The 17,098-nt window shown below is 40.1% G+C and overlaps 1 protein-coding gene across 2 annotated transcripts in view; it reads left to right on the forward strand.

The window, feature by feature from the left end:
- The window catches only part of xxylt1 (xyloside xylosyltransferase 1), a 50,709-nt gene that overhangs the window by 16,478 nt on the left and 17,133 nt on the right, over window positions 1–17,098 (forward strand). For both annotated transcript variants that reach the window (XM_015361216.2, XM_015361217.2), the window contains exon 4: window positions 4,184–4,316. In XM_015361216.2, coding sequence (XP_015216702.1) covers window positions 4,184–4,316 — 133 coding nt within the window. The remainder of the gene's footprint in view (window positions 1–4,183; window positions 4,317–17,098) is intronic.

Genomic DNA, 17,098 nt, shown 5'->3' on the forward strand with positions numbered 1-17,098 from the left:
CAACACAACACTGAAGGATCCTTGTGGCCCGCTGTGTGAAAGTTCCCAGGATCCACTGCGTTGGCCTGACGATCAACTGTTATTGCCAATACCGGGAGGGAGGTTGTCGGCTCACGTTATTTCCACGTTCTGCCCTGTGGGGCTTGCTCCATCCATCGAGCTTTTCCTGCTCTACATTTGTCCAACTTGGCGTTTTCACTGGCCTTTGGCTTCTGACCTGCTACTGTTGGCAGGAGTGCACGGGCAGGTGCAGAGGCCAGAGTGTAGTGCTCTCCATAAATTGTGAGAATGGGACACAATACAGCTTTTCTGTGAGAAATGTATGGCATTCATCTATTCTCTAAATTCAGTAATTGAGTGAAAGCCAGTAGCTTAGTCAAAGTATCCACAGTATAAATGAAAATGTCAGGGGCGCAGTACTAATAACCACTGGTAACTGTGAATTGGGCACTTATCTAACAATTGGTTATAAAGAAGAGCTTTCTGTTAAGGTGAAAACCAGCCACTTACTTGTTCCTGCTGTTCTGGCTTCATCTCACGGTATTGATGCTTTTTAATTAACACTACCGGGTTGCAGTTTTCATCTTTCTTGGTACACTAAGAGGCATTGTGCTTCAGAGAATTAACCTGCAATTACACCTGCTGACTCTTTTTTTTTAAACAGGTATAATTGTACAGTGCGTGTTTATTTAAGCAGCTGAAGTCCATGTTTTTGTCTGTTTGAAAAGTCGACAGCTTGTCAATGACATTTCAAGGCTCAGTAATTCTGGAAGGACCCTGGAGCCAAGGCACTGAACACAACAAGGGCCAGAAGAATGGCTTCTCTGAAGTGCAGATTCATATGGTACAATTGGCTGAACCAGAAAAGCAGGTTCCATTATATAGAAAGCAGGTTTCAGGTACATTTCAGAAAATTGTCATCTTTGCTAATGCTTTTGCAATGCAGTACTTTATTGGAAATTTGGATTTGACAGCAATGATACTCAAGATATAGGGTGGACTATAGAAAGGGAAAAGCTGTTTTGTGGATATCTTTATATTTTCTTTTATACATGGATAACTCTTGAGATGTACATATTATTTCCAAGGTACATTTTGCTCTATTTCATGCCCTATGTAAGGGGTTTACAATACAAATGCCCCAGAACTGTGCATTTTGCGTTTGTTTTCTAAAATGTCTATGAGGTAGAAAATGTAATTTAAAAATGAACTGATCTGTCATGTATAATGTGGGCATTTTGCATTTTTTGCTTTATCCACCTTTAAACGGGCCTATTAAGAATATATATAAACATGTAGCAGGGTAGCATAGAGGTACCAGTGCCTGGGTTTATTTCTGCACCTGGGGTCCCATCTGCATGGAATTTGTATGTTCTTACAATGTTTGCCCTGGCCCTGGTCTGAATGTGTACGTTTGTCTGTGTGTGCCCTGCGATTCTGCCTTATGTTTTTCAGATTCTTTGTCTAACATACTGTATCTGACGGATCCAGAGCTATCCAACATTATATAGGTTGGTTAATCAGAGATTTGGAATTTGATCTTCTAGATGAGTGCATCTTCATTTCAAGAATGAAAGATGGCAAGTGTTCTCTCTGTTCTTCAGGACTAAACCAGAAGAGTTTGAGAACTGCAAGGGAGTTCAGACATCAAAGTGAAGCAATGGCAGTTTCTTCTGAGGGATGTTGAAGAGGAAATACGCATTAAATATAGACCTATGAATTCAAAATGTTTGAGTTGACAGTTTTTTAATGTTGTGATTTCTGATGACTAGGCAATCCTGATCTACAGTAAGTGGATTAGGTGGTGGTGATCCTCACTAATGATGCATGTTGTTCTTACGCATGATAGTGGAAAAAACAAAAATTCTTCTTTGGTACCTACCCGTGACATTCTCTGTAAACAACCTAAGTGTTGCTGTAGGCCGAGTACAAGTGTGTGGCTTCTTAACCGAGTTATCTCTCTCTCACATACACTGACTTGTTTGTCTTGGCCAATTAAGGCTGCCTGTAGCTGTTAGCGCGCGTGTTAGTGCTCCATCACTGTTCTTTATAGAACAGCTCAGCAAGCATTACAGTCTGGTTTCCTTTATTCTGGGATATTTGCCATGGGCAAAAATGTTGGTGACCTACATCACTTTTCCACTGCGGGTTTCCTCGTAGTCATTTTCCTTGTTTTTTTTTCTAGAACATGCAAGAGTTTTTAACCCTTTGGTTTTTGCAGTTTAAAAACAATGGCTGTAAAGTAATAGAGATAAAACTATACACAGTTGTTTAAGCCAGCCTGTTGAACGCACAAGCTTTTATATCTCAAGATGTCCAAACTCATTTCTTTCTATTGTTCTCTGAGCTGAGCCAAAAGCGACACAAAAGTTCCTGTTCAAATGCTCTGCAGTTTCTGTATTATTTTATTCAGATATTTTTTTTTCTTTGAAACCGTTCCATTGTTTCTCTTTGCAGACAGAATCCACTGCACAACTTCCCCATATTGGTATGTTTGAGATAACCATAGATGATGTTCACTTTCAGGATATCCTGTTCCATTTTTTTTCCAGCTGGCCGGCCGTGTGCTTGGGTAAATCAGGTTAGATTGGATGGCCTTTCCTATTCTGAGAGAGTAGGAAAACCCACATCAGCTGCAGAGGGCATGAAGCGAACAGGTTTTTGCATGCAGGCCTCACTGCCTTTTTATTTTGGGCTGGGCAGTCGCCTTAAGTCCCCAACAGTTTCAGACAGAGGCCGTATGTTGGCTCAGTAATGCGTGGAATCCTAACCGGCCTCGGGATGGGAACACAGGTCCTGCCATGCGCCTTTTTAAATTGCAGAACTCGGCTGGCCTATGCTGTAAACACCCTATAATCGGTTACTGCATATCCAGCACTGTAACACACCTGTTTTTAGTGTTGTGAACTGAATATAGAGTATATCTGCCCATTTATACCATAGGCAAGGTTCTGCCATGAAGGGGTCACTCAACTGGTTTTCTTTGCTAACGGCAATTGTTCAGTGTGAGATCACAGACCATTGGTCAGCAGTTGCACATGAAAAATAGAACTTGTTTATTAGTTGTTTTTACCGTGTTTGTAGTGAAAGGGGGTGTGCAGAATAATCCTATGGGCAGATCTATAAATAATACAGGATCTTTAAGTGTGTTATTTTGACTAGATAAACATTTTTTTCAGTCTTGCTGTTGGTTCAGTACTTTGCAGGTGGATAGATTAACTTTGCACTGGGTTGAAAAAAACCTACTACATATTAAATTATTCGAAGTTGTGGTTAACCTTAGTATTACCTCTAACTAAGCAAGTTGGGCTGTCAAGGTTTGTTTATCAAAAGGTTATGATGGCTAAATAGAAAGTTAAATTTGGACATGTTTTTGGCACTTGCTGACTTTCACCATCCAATATTAAAATAAATATGTGATCCATTATGGTATACAAAGATAGTGTACTGGAAATAGATGCTACAGGCAGTGTTGGGGAGCTGAGAGTTGTGGATAAGAAGGCAGCGTTCTACAGTGTATAAAAATGTGTGATGCCACATTTCCCATGAGGCTGTGCAAGAACCCAAGACCGCAGACGGCCTCAGGGATTTTCTTTTCTCCAAGTTGTCATAACAAATGTGTTGAATCCATATGATGCATGTTCCCACCACTGACACAGGTGGAGGCACCAGTGTTGAAACTCATTCTTTTACTGATACCCAGTTACCTCAAAAACATTCAAGGGCTATTGAATCTGTTGCTTCATGTTAAACCACTTTCACCAACAATGATTAGGCAATTGTCTTGTTTAAAGACGAACCTGTATGAGGGTGTCATTAAAAACAACACACTGTTAGTGCCATGTTAGTATTTAGAAATCAGGGAATGTAACTGAAACAGCTAGAGCTGGTTTCCAGCAGCCGCATTTACCCATAGCTTAGCTTAATCATCCCACTCATCAGCAGCCAAATATGCCTTGTGAACACTAAGTGTTTCAGACTGGGAAGATTAAAATTACAGATGAAAGAAAACAAGCGCTTGAATATCACAGCGGGATGAAAGTAAAAGCAATGATGTGTTTGTGTTTCCAGCCAAATCCTTTTATCACATTGCAAGACGACAAGAGTGTCAGCTATCCAATGCTGTGTATTTGTGGTTTTGCACCAGGCTGGTCGTTTTCTAATCCCTGCTGTCTCCCATCAGATCTGAAGCAGATTGTACAGCTGGACCTGGATCTCAAATACAGGAGCAACATCAGGGAGCTGTTCCAGGAGTTCACCCGTTTCCCTGCTGGGGCGGTCATTGGCATTGCCAGGGAGATGCAGCCAGTTTACAGGTACCCAACACTGCAGATCAGTTCATTTTTATTACCTTTATCCTGATCATAACAGTGGAGATCTTTTGAAAGGTGTATAGGGTGATGTTTACAGTATATATACTTGTCATGATCTAGACAGATGTATATAATTATATATAGGTTTATATATTTCTGAGCGGCATTTCATTAGAATAGGCAGTCCTTAGCACACAACCCAGCAAGTGGACTTCATTGCTTTTATTTTAGCTCACCTTGAAAAGCACGGTAATTAAAATCTCCCCCCCTTTTGCCTTTTTTTTTATAGACTGCTAGTTAACTCAAGGAACTGTCTTGTAGGTTCTTCCATCCTCTGGAAGGCACTGTATAAAATTGTTTGTGTCTTCTTTATTGCTACATTACAGTCTTAATATACCCAGTGTGAAAAAGAACACGTTTTCACTATTTCAGTTTAATCTAAATGGTTTTGAGTGTTTAAATGATTTTGGTGTGGTTTCTCCTGCAGAAGATTGTACCTGTGCTAAGTGCTATCATTAGGGATTTAGTTTTTTTTCTGTTCCGTGTTTGTGTTAACTGCTCTTCTGAGCACAGAATCAGTTTGTCCTGTATCTCATAGATCTATTAATACTCCTGATGAAGCTGTACACATGCCATGTTCCATGTTCCACAGTCAGACCAGACTGGCACACATTTTATAGCAACGAAAGGAGGTATTCAGATTATTCTTTCATCTTCTTTTCCCTGTGGGAGCTCTGTGTAGGTGAGCTGAGGGGGCAATGAAGTTGTTTTGTGCATCCTTAACCACGATAAAATGATGATGATGCCCGTGATCATTGTAATTATTGTTTTCTGTGGTACTCATGGGTTTGGCTCATGAAATGTTCTCATTTCTGGGCTCGGCTGGAGAACGAGGAAAAAAAACAAGGCAAATAGAAAGTCGTTGGTGCTTCAAGGCAGCGGAGAAGAAGCCTGGAAAGGCCATTAAGATCCCCTAAGAACATCTTCTGTTGGTCACAGTCTGAGATTTCCTGCGAATTTACACTGGGGTATGCTCTGTACAGAATACCCGATGTAGAGCCTGCACTCTGGCTGGCAGGTGCCCTGGTCATTAAAGGTGGCATTAAAAGCAGCTGCTGGAGTGAGAGTTGTTGGAGAAGAAGACTCCAGCAGATCCAGGCTGGTGACAGCTCCAGCTCGTTAATTTTACTCAACCGAATTGGCGAAAGAGACGCTATAAGGTGACAGAAAAAGCTAAAACATGTCAAGCTCTCTTCGTTTTAAAGAGACAGTGAGAGCACCACAGGGGCCAGGGAATGGGCCTTGTCCTTTTCCCCACCCATGCCAGTGAAGAGAGGGGGCAGCATCCCAGTGGAGCTGATTGTGGGATGGATCAGATTACTCTAGTGCCATCTGAACACCAAGGCCAGCAGGATCCATGCATACAACCCAGACCTGGGATGACAATGTCCCATCTGCTGTAAATGTTGCATTTTCTTCATTGCTGTCAGGACAGTAATCATTTTTACAATTGAAAAAAAACTTATAGGTTTGAGTTACAGAAGTTACTTTCTACGCACGATGTGTGTTTACCAGATACAGCTGTGCTAATAGGTCTACAGGTGTGCAGACACCAGCTGGCAATTTATTAGGAAAAACAGCGGGAGCCAGAGGAAGACTGATCTCAATTGTGCACGTCTTGGGGAAAAAGCACCACCAGAGTGACAAAGCTGTAGCTTGAGCAGTTCCCCCTGCCATCCCTCAGTTTTTGTCTGAGACTATTATGTTTTGTCGAGTGGCTCCCATAACAGCTAGGAGCAAAGTGGCCTTTAGGACTTCTTTCCGAAAAAGACGCACACAATGGTCGCTGTAGTGACAGGGAGGTGCAGAGCTGCAGGTTTCCCTGGTGCACTCAAACAGATTCTTCCACCGTCACAGTGAACGCAAGCAGCTGTCAGCGGCCCTAGAGGGGGGGGACCTGTGATCTGGCAGACCTGTCTGTGTTGAATCTCCCGTTTCTCTTTTTAGCTTCAAACCACGACTAGAAAGGAACAAGTCAGGAAACGGCTCTCGGTGCAGTTTCATATCCTGAAGGTCATGGCGTTTGGGCAGCAACAACAGGATACCCTTGGCCTCATTGTTCTGGCTGACTCACTTGTGGAGGACAATACCTATTTCCAGCCTGTTGTTGCTCTCGGCTGACAAAGCCCACGCAGAACGTTTCCAGTTGTGTGTTGAAACCAGCAGTATTTGGAGGTGTGGGACAGGCTGACTTTAAAGCTCTAGTTTTACTGATGTGGTTGGGGGGTCCATGCACTCGAGCTGAATTTCAGGGAACTTGTGCAGGTACTGGAATTAAATGTGTACATCAGCTGAATCTTGATCTGAAAGGAGAATTCATGCAATGCTTAATTTGAATTACTCTTTATTAAATATTAAAGAGTTGAAATATATAAAATTTGTGTTGCGTCTCAAGGTGGCTGAGGCTACGTCATTGAATAGGAATTGCTTATACAGAATTGCTCTTATTATTGAGTAAAATCCTAGTGTGGGAAGAATGATCCTTTGTTTTTCTCCTCTTGGTCTAGTCCTTGTTTTTGCTCTTGTTTTTTAGAATGGATAAAGATCCAGGCCTAGTTCTTGTCAATAATATTTTGACTGGCCTGGATGTCTTATCCTGCAGGTTGTTTACTCTTGCCAGAAACAATGCCCCGTTGGACAAAACAATTCCCTTTGTGATCTGGAACGGGGACAGCATTATGTCCATTCACTAGATGGAGCTGCAGACACAGAAGCAGAGATAATATTTCCGGACTCCCCCCCCGTCACTGTCGGGCTCCTTCCAGCCATGGGATTCAGCCAACTCAAGGTCAGGGCTTGAGTGAGCCGTTTCCTGCACGCACAAACCCCTCAAAAAGCCAGATAGAATCCTTGAGCTCAGAGAGCTTAGAAATGTAAAGAATGTTTTTAAGGCGTTGCCTTCAGTCTGGTTTCAGTACTTTATTATTAAATGCTTGCCAAGGTGTGCAACCACTGATGATCTTCCATTCCTCCTGTGCAGCACATCATACCATACACAGTAAACAGTGTGTGCCATGTCAGCTGCAGGATTTTGAAACAGGTGCAGCTATGTTGTGGTTTAATGGCTGGTGAAGATATAAGAAAATATATTGGGTATCGGCTACTTCACGAGAAGAGTAGCGGAGCTCAGCACATAAATGTATTAGCAAAGCGGTGCAAATAAATTAAAACCTTGACTCATTGCAGTGTTTAGTTCTGTATTAACCATAAAAAACATGACTGTCCAGGTTAGGGGCCAGAAATAGGGATTTTCTACACTCTAGGTGATTTAAATCATTGATTGGCATTGAAGTCAAATATTTTGGTTGAGAGTTATTTGTGCTGTTTTCCTGTATTTATTTTTAGTTCCTCTGAACTTTAGCTGTCACATTAAACGAGGGAACTCAACAGACAATTAAAATAAGATTTGTTTGGCAGAATTATTAATGAGGATTGTCTTGCTGATTGTAAATACAAAATGCTCATCAGTTTTGAAAATTCACATGAGGTTATCTTGATCAGTGAATTACTACCTTCTAGCCTGTCATCGGCAGACTATAAAAACTAAGGAATGCTGGGTCTGGTCAGTGTTGGCATATCTCTAAGGAACGCAACTGTTAGTGATGATGGGAGACCAGTAGATGGCTTTCTTCCCTCTGCCTGTCCCAGCCTGGTGTAGGAGGTGTCAGATCTATGATTAAACATCTTTGTAATGTTAAGATTGTCCTGGGCCAAATCTGACCCTAAGCTTGCATCAGCTATCTTATGTAAGGTTCATCCTTCATTCAATAGATGAAGTAAATTTTCACTTGATCTGCTGTGTATTGTAGCTATTGGCACTTGTGCAGTAGTAGATTAATTGGGTGACCTGCTGTATACAGCATGAATTTGTTTGTCTCTTTGTCTTTTACACAGCAATTTATAACCTTCTGAAGTTGTCTTTATATATAGTAATATTTAGTTCTTAGGTGTTAATGACATTTCATTTTTTCTTAGGGCTTCTCAATCAATATTCTTCTTAATTTTAAGGTCTAAAATACACAATAAAACCTTTCAAGATAATTGCTGTTAATGGTTGTCTGATTAATGATGTACAGCCTTTAACCTTGAAATTCTGCTCAAGAGAAGCATTTTAATAGTATTCGGTCTGGAAGGTGAAGGAATATTACTTTCTAACACTTTCTCTTTTTCCGTGACAATATTTGGATCGTATACAGTGATGAGAATCACTGTATAAAAATGGCCTGTACACAACTGCTTCTTGGTAGGATCAAGTTTAGACTGCCGAGACAAACACTGTGCATTTCTACTCAGCTATACTGCCATGTGGTATAGAGACGAAGCCAATGTAATCAGCCCCCAGAAATTCCAGCAGTGTATTTGCAAGCCCTGTTCTTGCAGTGCGCATGAATGTGATATGATCTGGGATCAACTTAGTGGGAAGGAATGCAGAGTAAGCATAATGTATGCTTCTCCTTTCGGGTCTTCTTTTTCATTACTCATATTTTGAGTTTGCCTTAACATTTTGACTTTTCATTTATTTGGTAGGTTTTAGGTTTACTAATTTAATTACACATCGCTATAGTTTTCAAGACAATTGCACAATTTACAAGAGTTACCAGCAACATTAAGATTGTTCTACCCAATCCTTGTGCTGATGTGGTTACTTTATTAGTCCAATTAAATTATCCAATTTCTCTGATGTCTCCAAGGGAACGTACCTCAGTATTGTGTTTAGTTGCCGATACCTAAAGCTCTTTATGTAAAGTGCATCCTGCTTTTATTCACATTTTATATTCTTGAGATGAGAACTGAGCATTTTTTACTCATCTACTTTTCACATCCCTTTTTTTTCTTATTTCCCAGGAAAGGACATTGTGCTATGCGCAGAATATAAATGGGGCTTATTTCTGGGTGGATGGGACCCTATAAGGATGGTCAGTGTGATTTGCGGAAATTGATGTCCAGCTGTTTTCAAGTTTGCGTCCTGCGTTGCCAATTAGAATCGTCGTGGCCCAGAGCGGACCTGCCATCCGGCATGACGTCAGAAAATTCTCATTTCCTACTTTCTAAGTCAAGCTGATTTGCTTTAAGTAGCTATGTTTCAAAACAACTGGTAAACATGTTTGACCTACATGTATTGCTGATTAAAAAGCCTTATTTGATTTTCTGTTTGCTCCTACAGGCCGGAGTGGAGCTTGGTGCGCCGTTATGTTTATTTATAGATGCCAGCCAGTGCTTGCCTCCATGTCTGTGTACTGTGTGTCTCCAGGACGATGTGTAGGTAGCTTAGACGGGGTTAAAATGAAACAATTCGTTTTTCACGGCTGGTTGGTTTCCTGTCACATTTTGTTTCTTTGGCCTGTCTTCAATGTGGAAAAATGTATTTGAAAAAAAGTTATTCTCCTTTTTGGGCTGTAGGGACAGGGCTATGGGGAGCTGTTTGCTTCGTTGCATTTCGTGATTGCAGATACCTTTGTTTCTCCTACAGACGTGCTGTGCTGCTTAACATTTGCAAGATATTGTTTTTAATTAAATTATCACATTTTTTATGTCACATACAGTGTGTGTGCTCTCTCTCATATGATGATCCTCTCTCATCCCCCTAACACTTCTTCACCAATACAGGATATGCTTAAAGTCAGATTTACAGTTGTTAAATGCAACAGCCAATATTGGCTACAGAAGCTTTGCATCACAAAGAAGTGTTAAAGCGTTTTCCTTCTGGGTTGTGACAAGTAGTCTAGCTTTCTTGAAAGAGATGGAAATGAACTTTATTTGGAGCAAAACGCATAGTGGATCTGAGAGCTTCTGCAATGTTATTATAAATAATGAGCTTTGTATATGGTAACTCAGTGCGTTTACGCTGTAGCTGTAAATTTCAGTTCATTAACTTCAGGTAGTGCCTCAAGGGTTGTGTGTTTTTATATTTAAGGGTTATATTTAACAGTAACCTTTTAAGATGAAATCAGCAGGTTAAAAGAACTCAAGCAAGATATTCTCGTTTTTTTTCCCCATTTTCCCAAAGGTATCTTGGTTTGTGGAAAGGGACAAATTTAAAAATGAAATGACTCGGTGTGCCAAATGTGGAAGTTCAGTTTCTTTGATCTGTTTGGTTTGTCATGATGGCTAGCACTGCTACAACCCAGATTTTGGTGCCCATGTGATGAACTCATGTCCACGGTGACAAAATTCATCTCCTCTGAATCCCACTTTGTGCTCTGAGCTTCCGGAATAGACTCTGGGTTGCCATAACCCTTACCATGGGCAAGCAGCTTCCTGGTAACTAATGGATGGATGCTTTTGAAGTCCCGTTTCTCTGAAAGAATAGCTGAGGAAGGAATTTCACAAGACTTTGGGAGATTTCTTACTATTAAACTTTCTTGGTCACTGTGCTGACACAACTGGCTTTCCAATACAAACAATCAAGCTGTGTAAGATTCTCAGCTGTTCTAGTATCAGACACTGGCGCATTCTGAACTTTGTACGATAACTTGATTTTACTTGGGAAATTGTTTTTTTTTCTTGATGGCTGGACACCCTAAAGCCACCTTGTTGTGAAATGAAAGGCGTCTCGAAAGAGGAGGAATTAACTGGCAGTAGGGCAGCTTAACCTAGTAAATCAAAGAGCTATAGTATTATGTTGTAGTAAATCTTGTCCCAATTCTGATTTTTCTTTGGCTTTTCCAGTTGAACAATTGGAGTGTTCTTTTTGTACTTGTTGTATTCTGTCTGGGTCACCCACTGATTAAAAAGCAAGTTCAGTTAAGTTGTGTGCTGAAAAGTGGTGATTCTAATTAGTCTTGATAGCTTTGTTAATATCAGGTAATTTAGTACTGTTCGTTAGTACTGTTAGTACCATCAGGCAAACACTTTTACACCTTCACATGTTCTAAAGGGAAGTAACCTATTATTATTTTAAATCCTGTGTTTGCATATGTTCAGCTCTTAATCAATTGGCCAACCAGCTGTGCAGAATGAATGTACTTTTTTCCAAGTGTTTTCATCCAGGTGGATTTAAAATGATAGGTTAGGAAGAGTTGGTGCATTGATTTTTCTTTGTATTAGAAGCTATTGTCATTACAATTCTATTATAATCCTTTCAACTCATTAAATGGAGGCTGTTTTTGAATACCTTCATCTGGAGCAACAGAAGTGAGTTGTTTTCAAATAGCTGCCTACCAAATACGCATAAAAATAAATACCCTGTCCAGATATAGATTCAAATACATTAATACCAAGTTACAAGTCATTCTTTATTCTCTGAGGACATGGCTGCCAATCAACCCTGTCAAAGTGGTATTAGTGCCTGCAAATAGTTTTGAACCTAAATCTGGGTGAAGGCTTCTCTGGTGTGCATGTCCCTTCAGTGTGCCATGCATGTACCCACCTGTGGGTCTCCTAGTTTGTGGTCCACTACACATCCTAGCTACTGGTGATGGCAGTGGAGCAGCTCTGTCATGTGCTGTTGGGAAAGCCAGGTCCTGCCAACGCGGATCTTCCATGCCTTTCTGTGTTTGTAAAGCAGCGGAGCAGATAACGAACAGCAGCCATCCTTTAAACAGCGCCTGCAACGGGGAAGTAAAGACTACCGAGGTCCGTCCCTGACTGTTGTCATGTGCCGAATTGGATTACCCGATTATGCTTTTTGTCGCAGTTGGTCTGGCATAAGCCCGAGCAAGGCACTGAGCCAGAGCTCTCTGGAATCCCCGCCAATGCTGTTACTTGATAAGACTGCAAACACACTGGGCAGTTTCAATCTTTTCAAGCTTTTTTACGTTATTCGCAGGAAGATGGATTAAACATCCTGCGTTCACAGGCCTGTTGGGCAACAAAGTGGGGGCACTCCCTTCATCCAGTGCTCTCTCGGAGTGAGCCTGGTTTCTGAGACTGAAATCTTTTTGCTTTTGTACAGACAGTGTTGGGTCTTTGTGGTAACAGTCTGTTTAGACAGTAAACACTGCTGCACTCAGTTCAACAAGGATTCTGTTGGGATAAGTAGGAAGTGAAATCTACATTGATAAATATTGGCCAGATCTGTTTTCTGGGGCGGTTATGTGCGACTGTTATCTTTAAATACATTAATGCTGTCAATACAGTAACACTTACTCTTGGAACAGAAGCGGAGATTAAATATTCATTGCGTTTCTTTTCAGCAAAAATATTTTTGTAGCTAATTGATGTTTGTATCAATTAGATACTTAATCCAAATGAGCTTGATGGGCCGAATAACAACGAAGAAGTTATAAACTTACAGGCGTATGGGTTCAGATCTTGGGTGGGTTGCTGCTGTTATGTTCTTGAGCAAAGTACTTCCCTGACATTGCTGCGGGTTGTGCTCAGCTGTGCAATCAGGTACTCTTCAGATCATGATAGTTAGGACTTTGTTTCCAATTAACGTATTTAGTTAAAGGGTGAAAATTAAAAGGCAGTTGTGCATTTTTTCATTGGTGAATACTGATGTCTGATCTAGTGTGTCAGCTTTTCCAATTGACTTTGAACCCTTGTTATTTTTATTACTGTTCCTTCTGGACGTTTTATTACTAGTTTTATTGTTCACATTCTGCAGGTTCGGTGAGGGTTCAATGACTGTCATAACTACTTTAAGTTATATTTGTACCTACACGGTCCTCTGTCTATATTGCCATTTCATTTCCTCCAAATCTTTGTAATATTTATGCATTCAAGATAAACACTGTTGCTTCCTGTCCTGCTAATTTGGCTGAATTTCCAGCGTATGCTTATAAAACAGACAGAAGCACATCATTGATTTCTCCTTTCCTCCTTTCCAAAACTTTCCACCTGCCCCAGTATTACTTTCTAGTTTAATTATGTTTTGTATACAATTATAATCATTCTATACAAAATATCTTTCAAAGAGGAAATAAATCCATAAAAAGCATAATTACAACTTTCTCACAGGTGTTGTCGTAGTCGGATAATTTGCTTTACTGTTGAAATGAGTCCCATTAGTCAAAACAAAAAAGCAAATCTAGGCCACCATGTGTTATGTTCTGTGAGTATTTTATTGTAAATGCTTTGCAGCCTGTTTGAGTCACGTACATGCCAATTGTTAAGTGCTCTGAGGAGACGCATTGCATGCTGGCTGTCTCAGAGAAACAGTTCTGACACATTATATTCCCTCTGTGCTGAACAGAGAAGATAAAACATACATTTAAATCGAGCAGGGAAAAAGTCCCATTCTCAGAACAAAAATTGAGTGCAGCTCTGACCCCATGGAGGCCTAATTCAAGAACAATGTTACAAACAGAAGATTTGATGCTGGTACTGTGCTTTTGCAAAGTATTACTTTTAAAATGTCGCCCCATTTTAAAGCAGTATGATGCTTTAATACCCTGTCCTGCTCTTTAAAATTTGTGTATGTATAAACCCAGGGGACGTGTGAATTGTTTTCCAAGGTGTCACCCAAGATCTATTGATTGACTTTCAGTGATTGAGCGAGTAATTTGTATTAGTAGTTTCATGTGAATTTGTAAATAAACTACAATCTGAAGGAGAAAGAATCTGAACTAGTTTGTGCAACCATTTGGCACAAAATTATATATAATCTTTCTTGTACCCATCCAATGGCATTTACTTGTTAACATGTTAACATAATTTGGGCATCGGCTGTTTATAAAAGGTGAAGAGTTTAAAAAAATATTTCGTTTTACAAATGGAAATATACTGTTTAGAGCACTCTCATGTAGGGTTAAACCATTTAATTCAAGTGTCTGCCAGCTATTTCATTATATTAAAGGATACTTTGTTCAGCTTCACAAATTTGCATTGCCCAAGATGTTGTTGCTAAGGGGATAAGAAAAAACAAAACCTGCATAGACATGCCTGTTGACATTTCTGTGTTAGAAATTCCTTTGGAAATTTCCCCAAATGTGTTATATCCAATGCTATCTGTGTCTTGTAACAGAACTAGTTCAAGGCCAGTGGACACACAAGGCCTATGAATTCTGACGGATCAAAGAAGTTACCTCTCAGAATTACCAGTGGTCATTGTGGCTGGGCTCCGGTAGAAGATACTGGTGATGGTCCATTCTGTGTCTCTGGTCAGACACTTTTCCAGGATATGGCGGATTAATAGACTAACGGACTATTTTTCTCTTCCTGACGTATGATCCTGGCTTTTGGGCCAGTTGATAGCTAAGGCTTCTGGACCCTCGACTTTTGTGCTTACTGGTGGGGGCATGGCTGGGCTCTGATGGTGCCAGAGCTGGAATGAAGCAGTCCTCTGTGAAGAGTGATCAGCACACCTGTGGTAGCCTGTTTGCTACACAGTGCACACAATCCTTAGCAGATGGACTAGGGAGTGGTTGTAGGACACTTTTTTGGGTGCAAGCTGCGCTAGATAAGCCTATTATTCAATATCAGAGAAAGTGCACTGCATATTCGTAAGCCTCTACAGTTCAGAAATAAAACTTTAATTTTAAGCTAAAAAATATTTGTACATGGGCATGAACCCTACAGTATACAGTATATTAAATGGAGTTGTCCACCTTTCCGAAATTCTAGCACAAAATCAGTTGCACAAAGTACTTTATAAAATGAAGTTGTTTCTCCACTGTAATATTTAGATAGCTTTAACAAATCAGGACAGTGAAGGCTATTTAAATAATTATGGGCAATGGAAATAAATTGATCATTACATAGCGGAGGCGATGCAGAAAACTGGTCGCAAGGGTAATAGCGGGGGGTCAGTTTAAATTTCCATCTAAAGAATCCTTTAGATTCTAAAATCTTTTGGAGTTTCTGGCACGTCTTTTGAAGATGCACGCTGAGCTGTCATTAAAATAAAATAAAAAGAAAATTGCCAGTCTTACTTTATCTCGCAGCGATCCCTGGAGTAGTTTGTATGATGGTTATGTGGCTGTGGGCAGAGTTGCTATATTTTAGAAAACACTCAGTGCATGTGGAGAAAATTAAATCTTTTCTGTTCTTGAGGTGAATTTAACATTCACATGCAACTGAGGACAGGGTGAAAACGGGTCAGATTACAGGCCCCGCTTTTTATTAATTTCTTTTCTACAACCACGAAAACCAATTTGAATGGCTGTTCTGTCAACGTAAAACTGTTTTTTTTTGTTTTATTCTACTTATTACTGAAAAACATCCATAGTCTTGTTCTTTTCCGGGCTTTTGTTGAGTTTGTAGGTTGTCAATTAACTACCGAGGGCTTGTTAAAACCTGAACCCCAGTACTGCTAAGATTCCCATAGTGCTAGAACACACTAAGGTGGCCATAGCTCTTAATTTTTGTTCACTTTCAGGAAAACTGTATAAATATCGACGTACACAAATCATTGCTGTGGCTTATTATACTTACTACTACCTTGAGATTGAATGCGTCTTCTTGGCCTGTCCAAAAAGAGAAGTTCTGTATGCTTCCTGTACTTCCAGTCGTCCCCAGCTACAGTCTTCAGAGTGTGACTGTGATGGGACTTTGTACAAGAGCTGAAAATCCTCAAAGGCCCTGAAAGTCCACCTCTTGAATGAGCAGTTAAAATTGCATGGATGTGCATCTAAAAACCAAGAACAGGAGGCCCTTTTTTATACGAAGGGTTGTGGGAGTTGGGAATGCTGTTGAAGCTGATACCTTAGCTGTTTTTTAAAGAAACAGCTGGGCAAGATCCTTAGATCAATTAATTACTAAATACCAAATGTGCCAGAAAGGCTTAAAGGCCTTATGTTAGTATTTCATTGAATTATTTAGAATGTTTTTTGGTAAAGTTTTACCTTAAATTCATATTCAACATGACAAACCTGATCATGGAAAGTGTGTGTGTGTGTGTGTATATATATATAGAGAGAAATACAATATAATTCTTATATTATTGCTAATTGGTGTTTTTTTAATTATTTGATCTGTGATTTTCATGAGTTGTTGTAAAGTTCTTGAATTATTGCTTTTAAGTATAGAAACCACATTCTTGGCTTTTCAGTAGCTTTTTTTTTTGTCTTGATTGAAGAAGGATTCAAAGAGGCTTTAGATTAATGTATATGACTTGAGGCTTAAAAAATATACCATCAAAGCTACAGGAAAGACTGCCTGTTCTGGGTTCTTTCTCCCTGGCAGTGTTATGCCTTGTCAGTTTTGGAAAAAAACAACGAGATTATTGAAGCAGTGCTGTTTCCAGGTAACGCTGAAGTGCACAGTGCTTAGGAATGCAGACTGTTGTCAGTCTTTAGGCATGTTTTGAGTTCCACTTGGATCCGTCATCTTCTATGGACGGGGAAAGCACTAATATACTGTGTTACGGACCATTAGCAGGTAACATGTTTGAGGATCCTGTACGTCATTTACTGTATGTTTCATCAGTTGGGCCAGGTGTTTTTAATGGCTAAAAACATCTGCTTTGGATGAGAGAGGATTAAACGTTCCACAACTGTCTGTTGTGAAATGTAGATATGACGTCTTTCTTGCTGTCAGGAGTTCCTTTATGAAAATATCAGTAAATATTATGGATCCTTTGCTTTTGTTTCTTCTTTTGCAGATTGAGAATATGCGTACCTTAAATTGACAGGTGCTCTGTTCTTTGTTGCACACTGTCCTCGCTGTTTAAGTATGGTTATATTTCAGGCTGATCTACTGCCACTATGACGCCACAAAGTGCAGGCTGATTGTTTTGAAATGAGTGGAGAAGGAATGCAGCTTTGTGATTTTTTTGGCAGTTGATATTGTTGTTGGAGTTGAAAAGTCGTCCCATTGCCTTTTGCCACTTCTTGCCACAGCAT

This window comes from Lepisosteus oculatus, chromosome 13, assembly GCF_040954835.1.
Source record: "Lepisosteus oculatus isolate fLepOcu1 chromosome 13, fLepOcu1.hap2, whole genome shotgun sequence".
Lineage (NCBI taxonomy): Eukaryota > Metazoa > Chordata > Actinopteri > Semionotiformes > Lepisosteidae > Lepisosteus > Lepisosteus oculatus.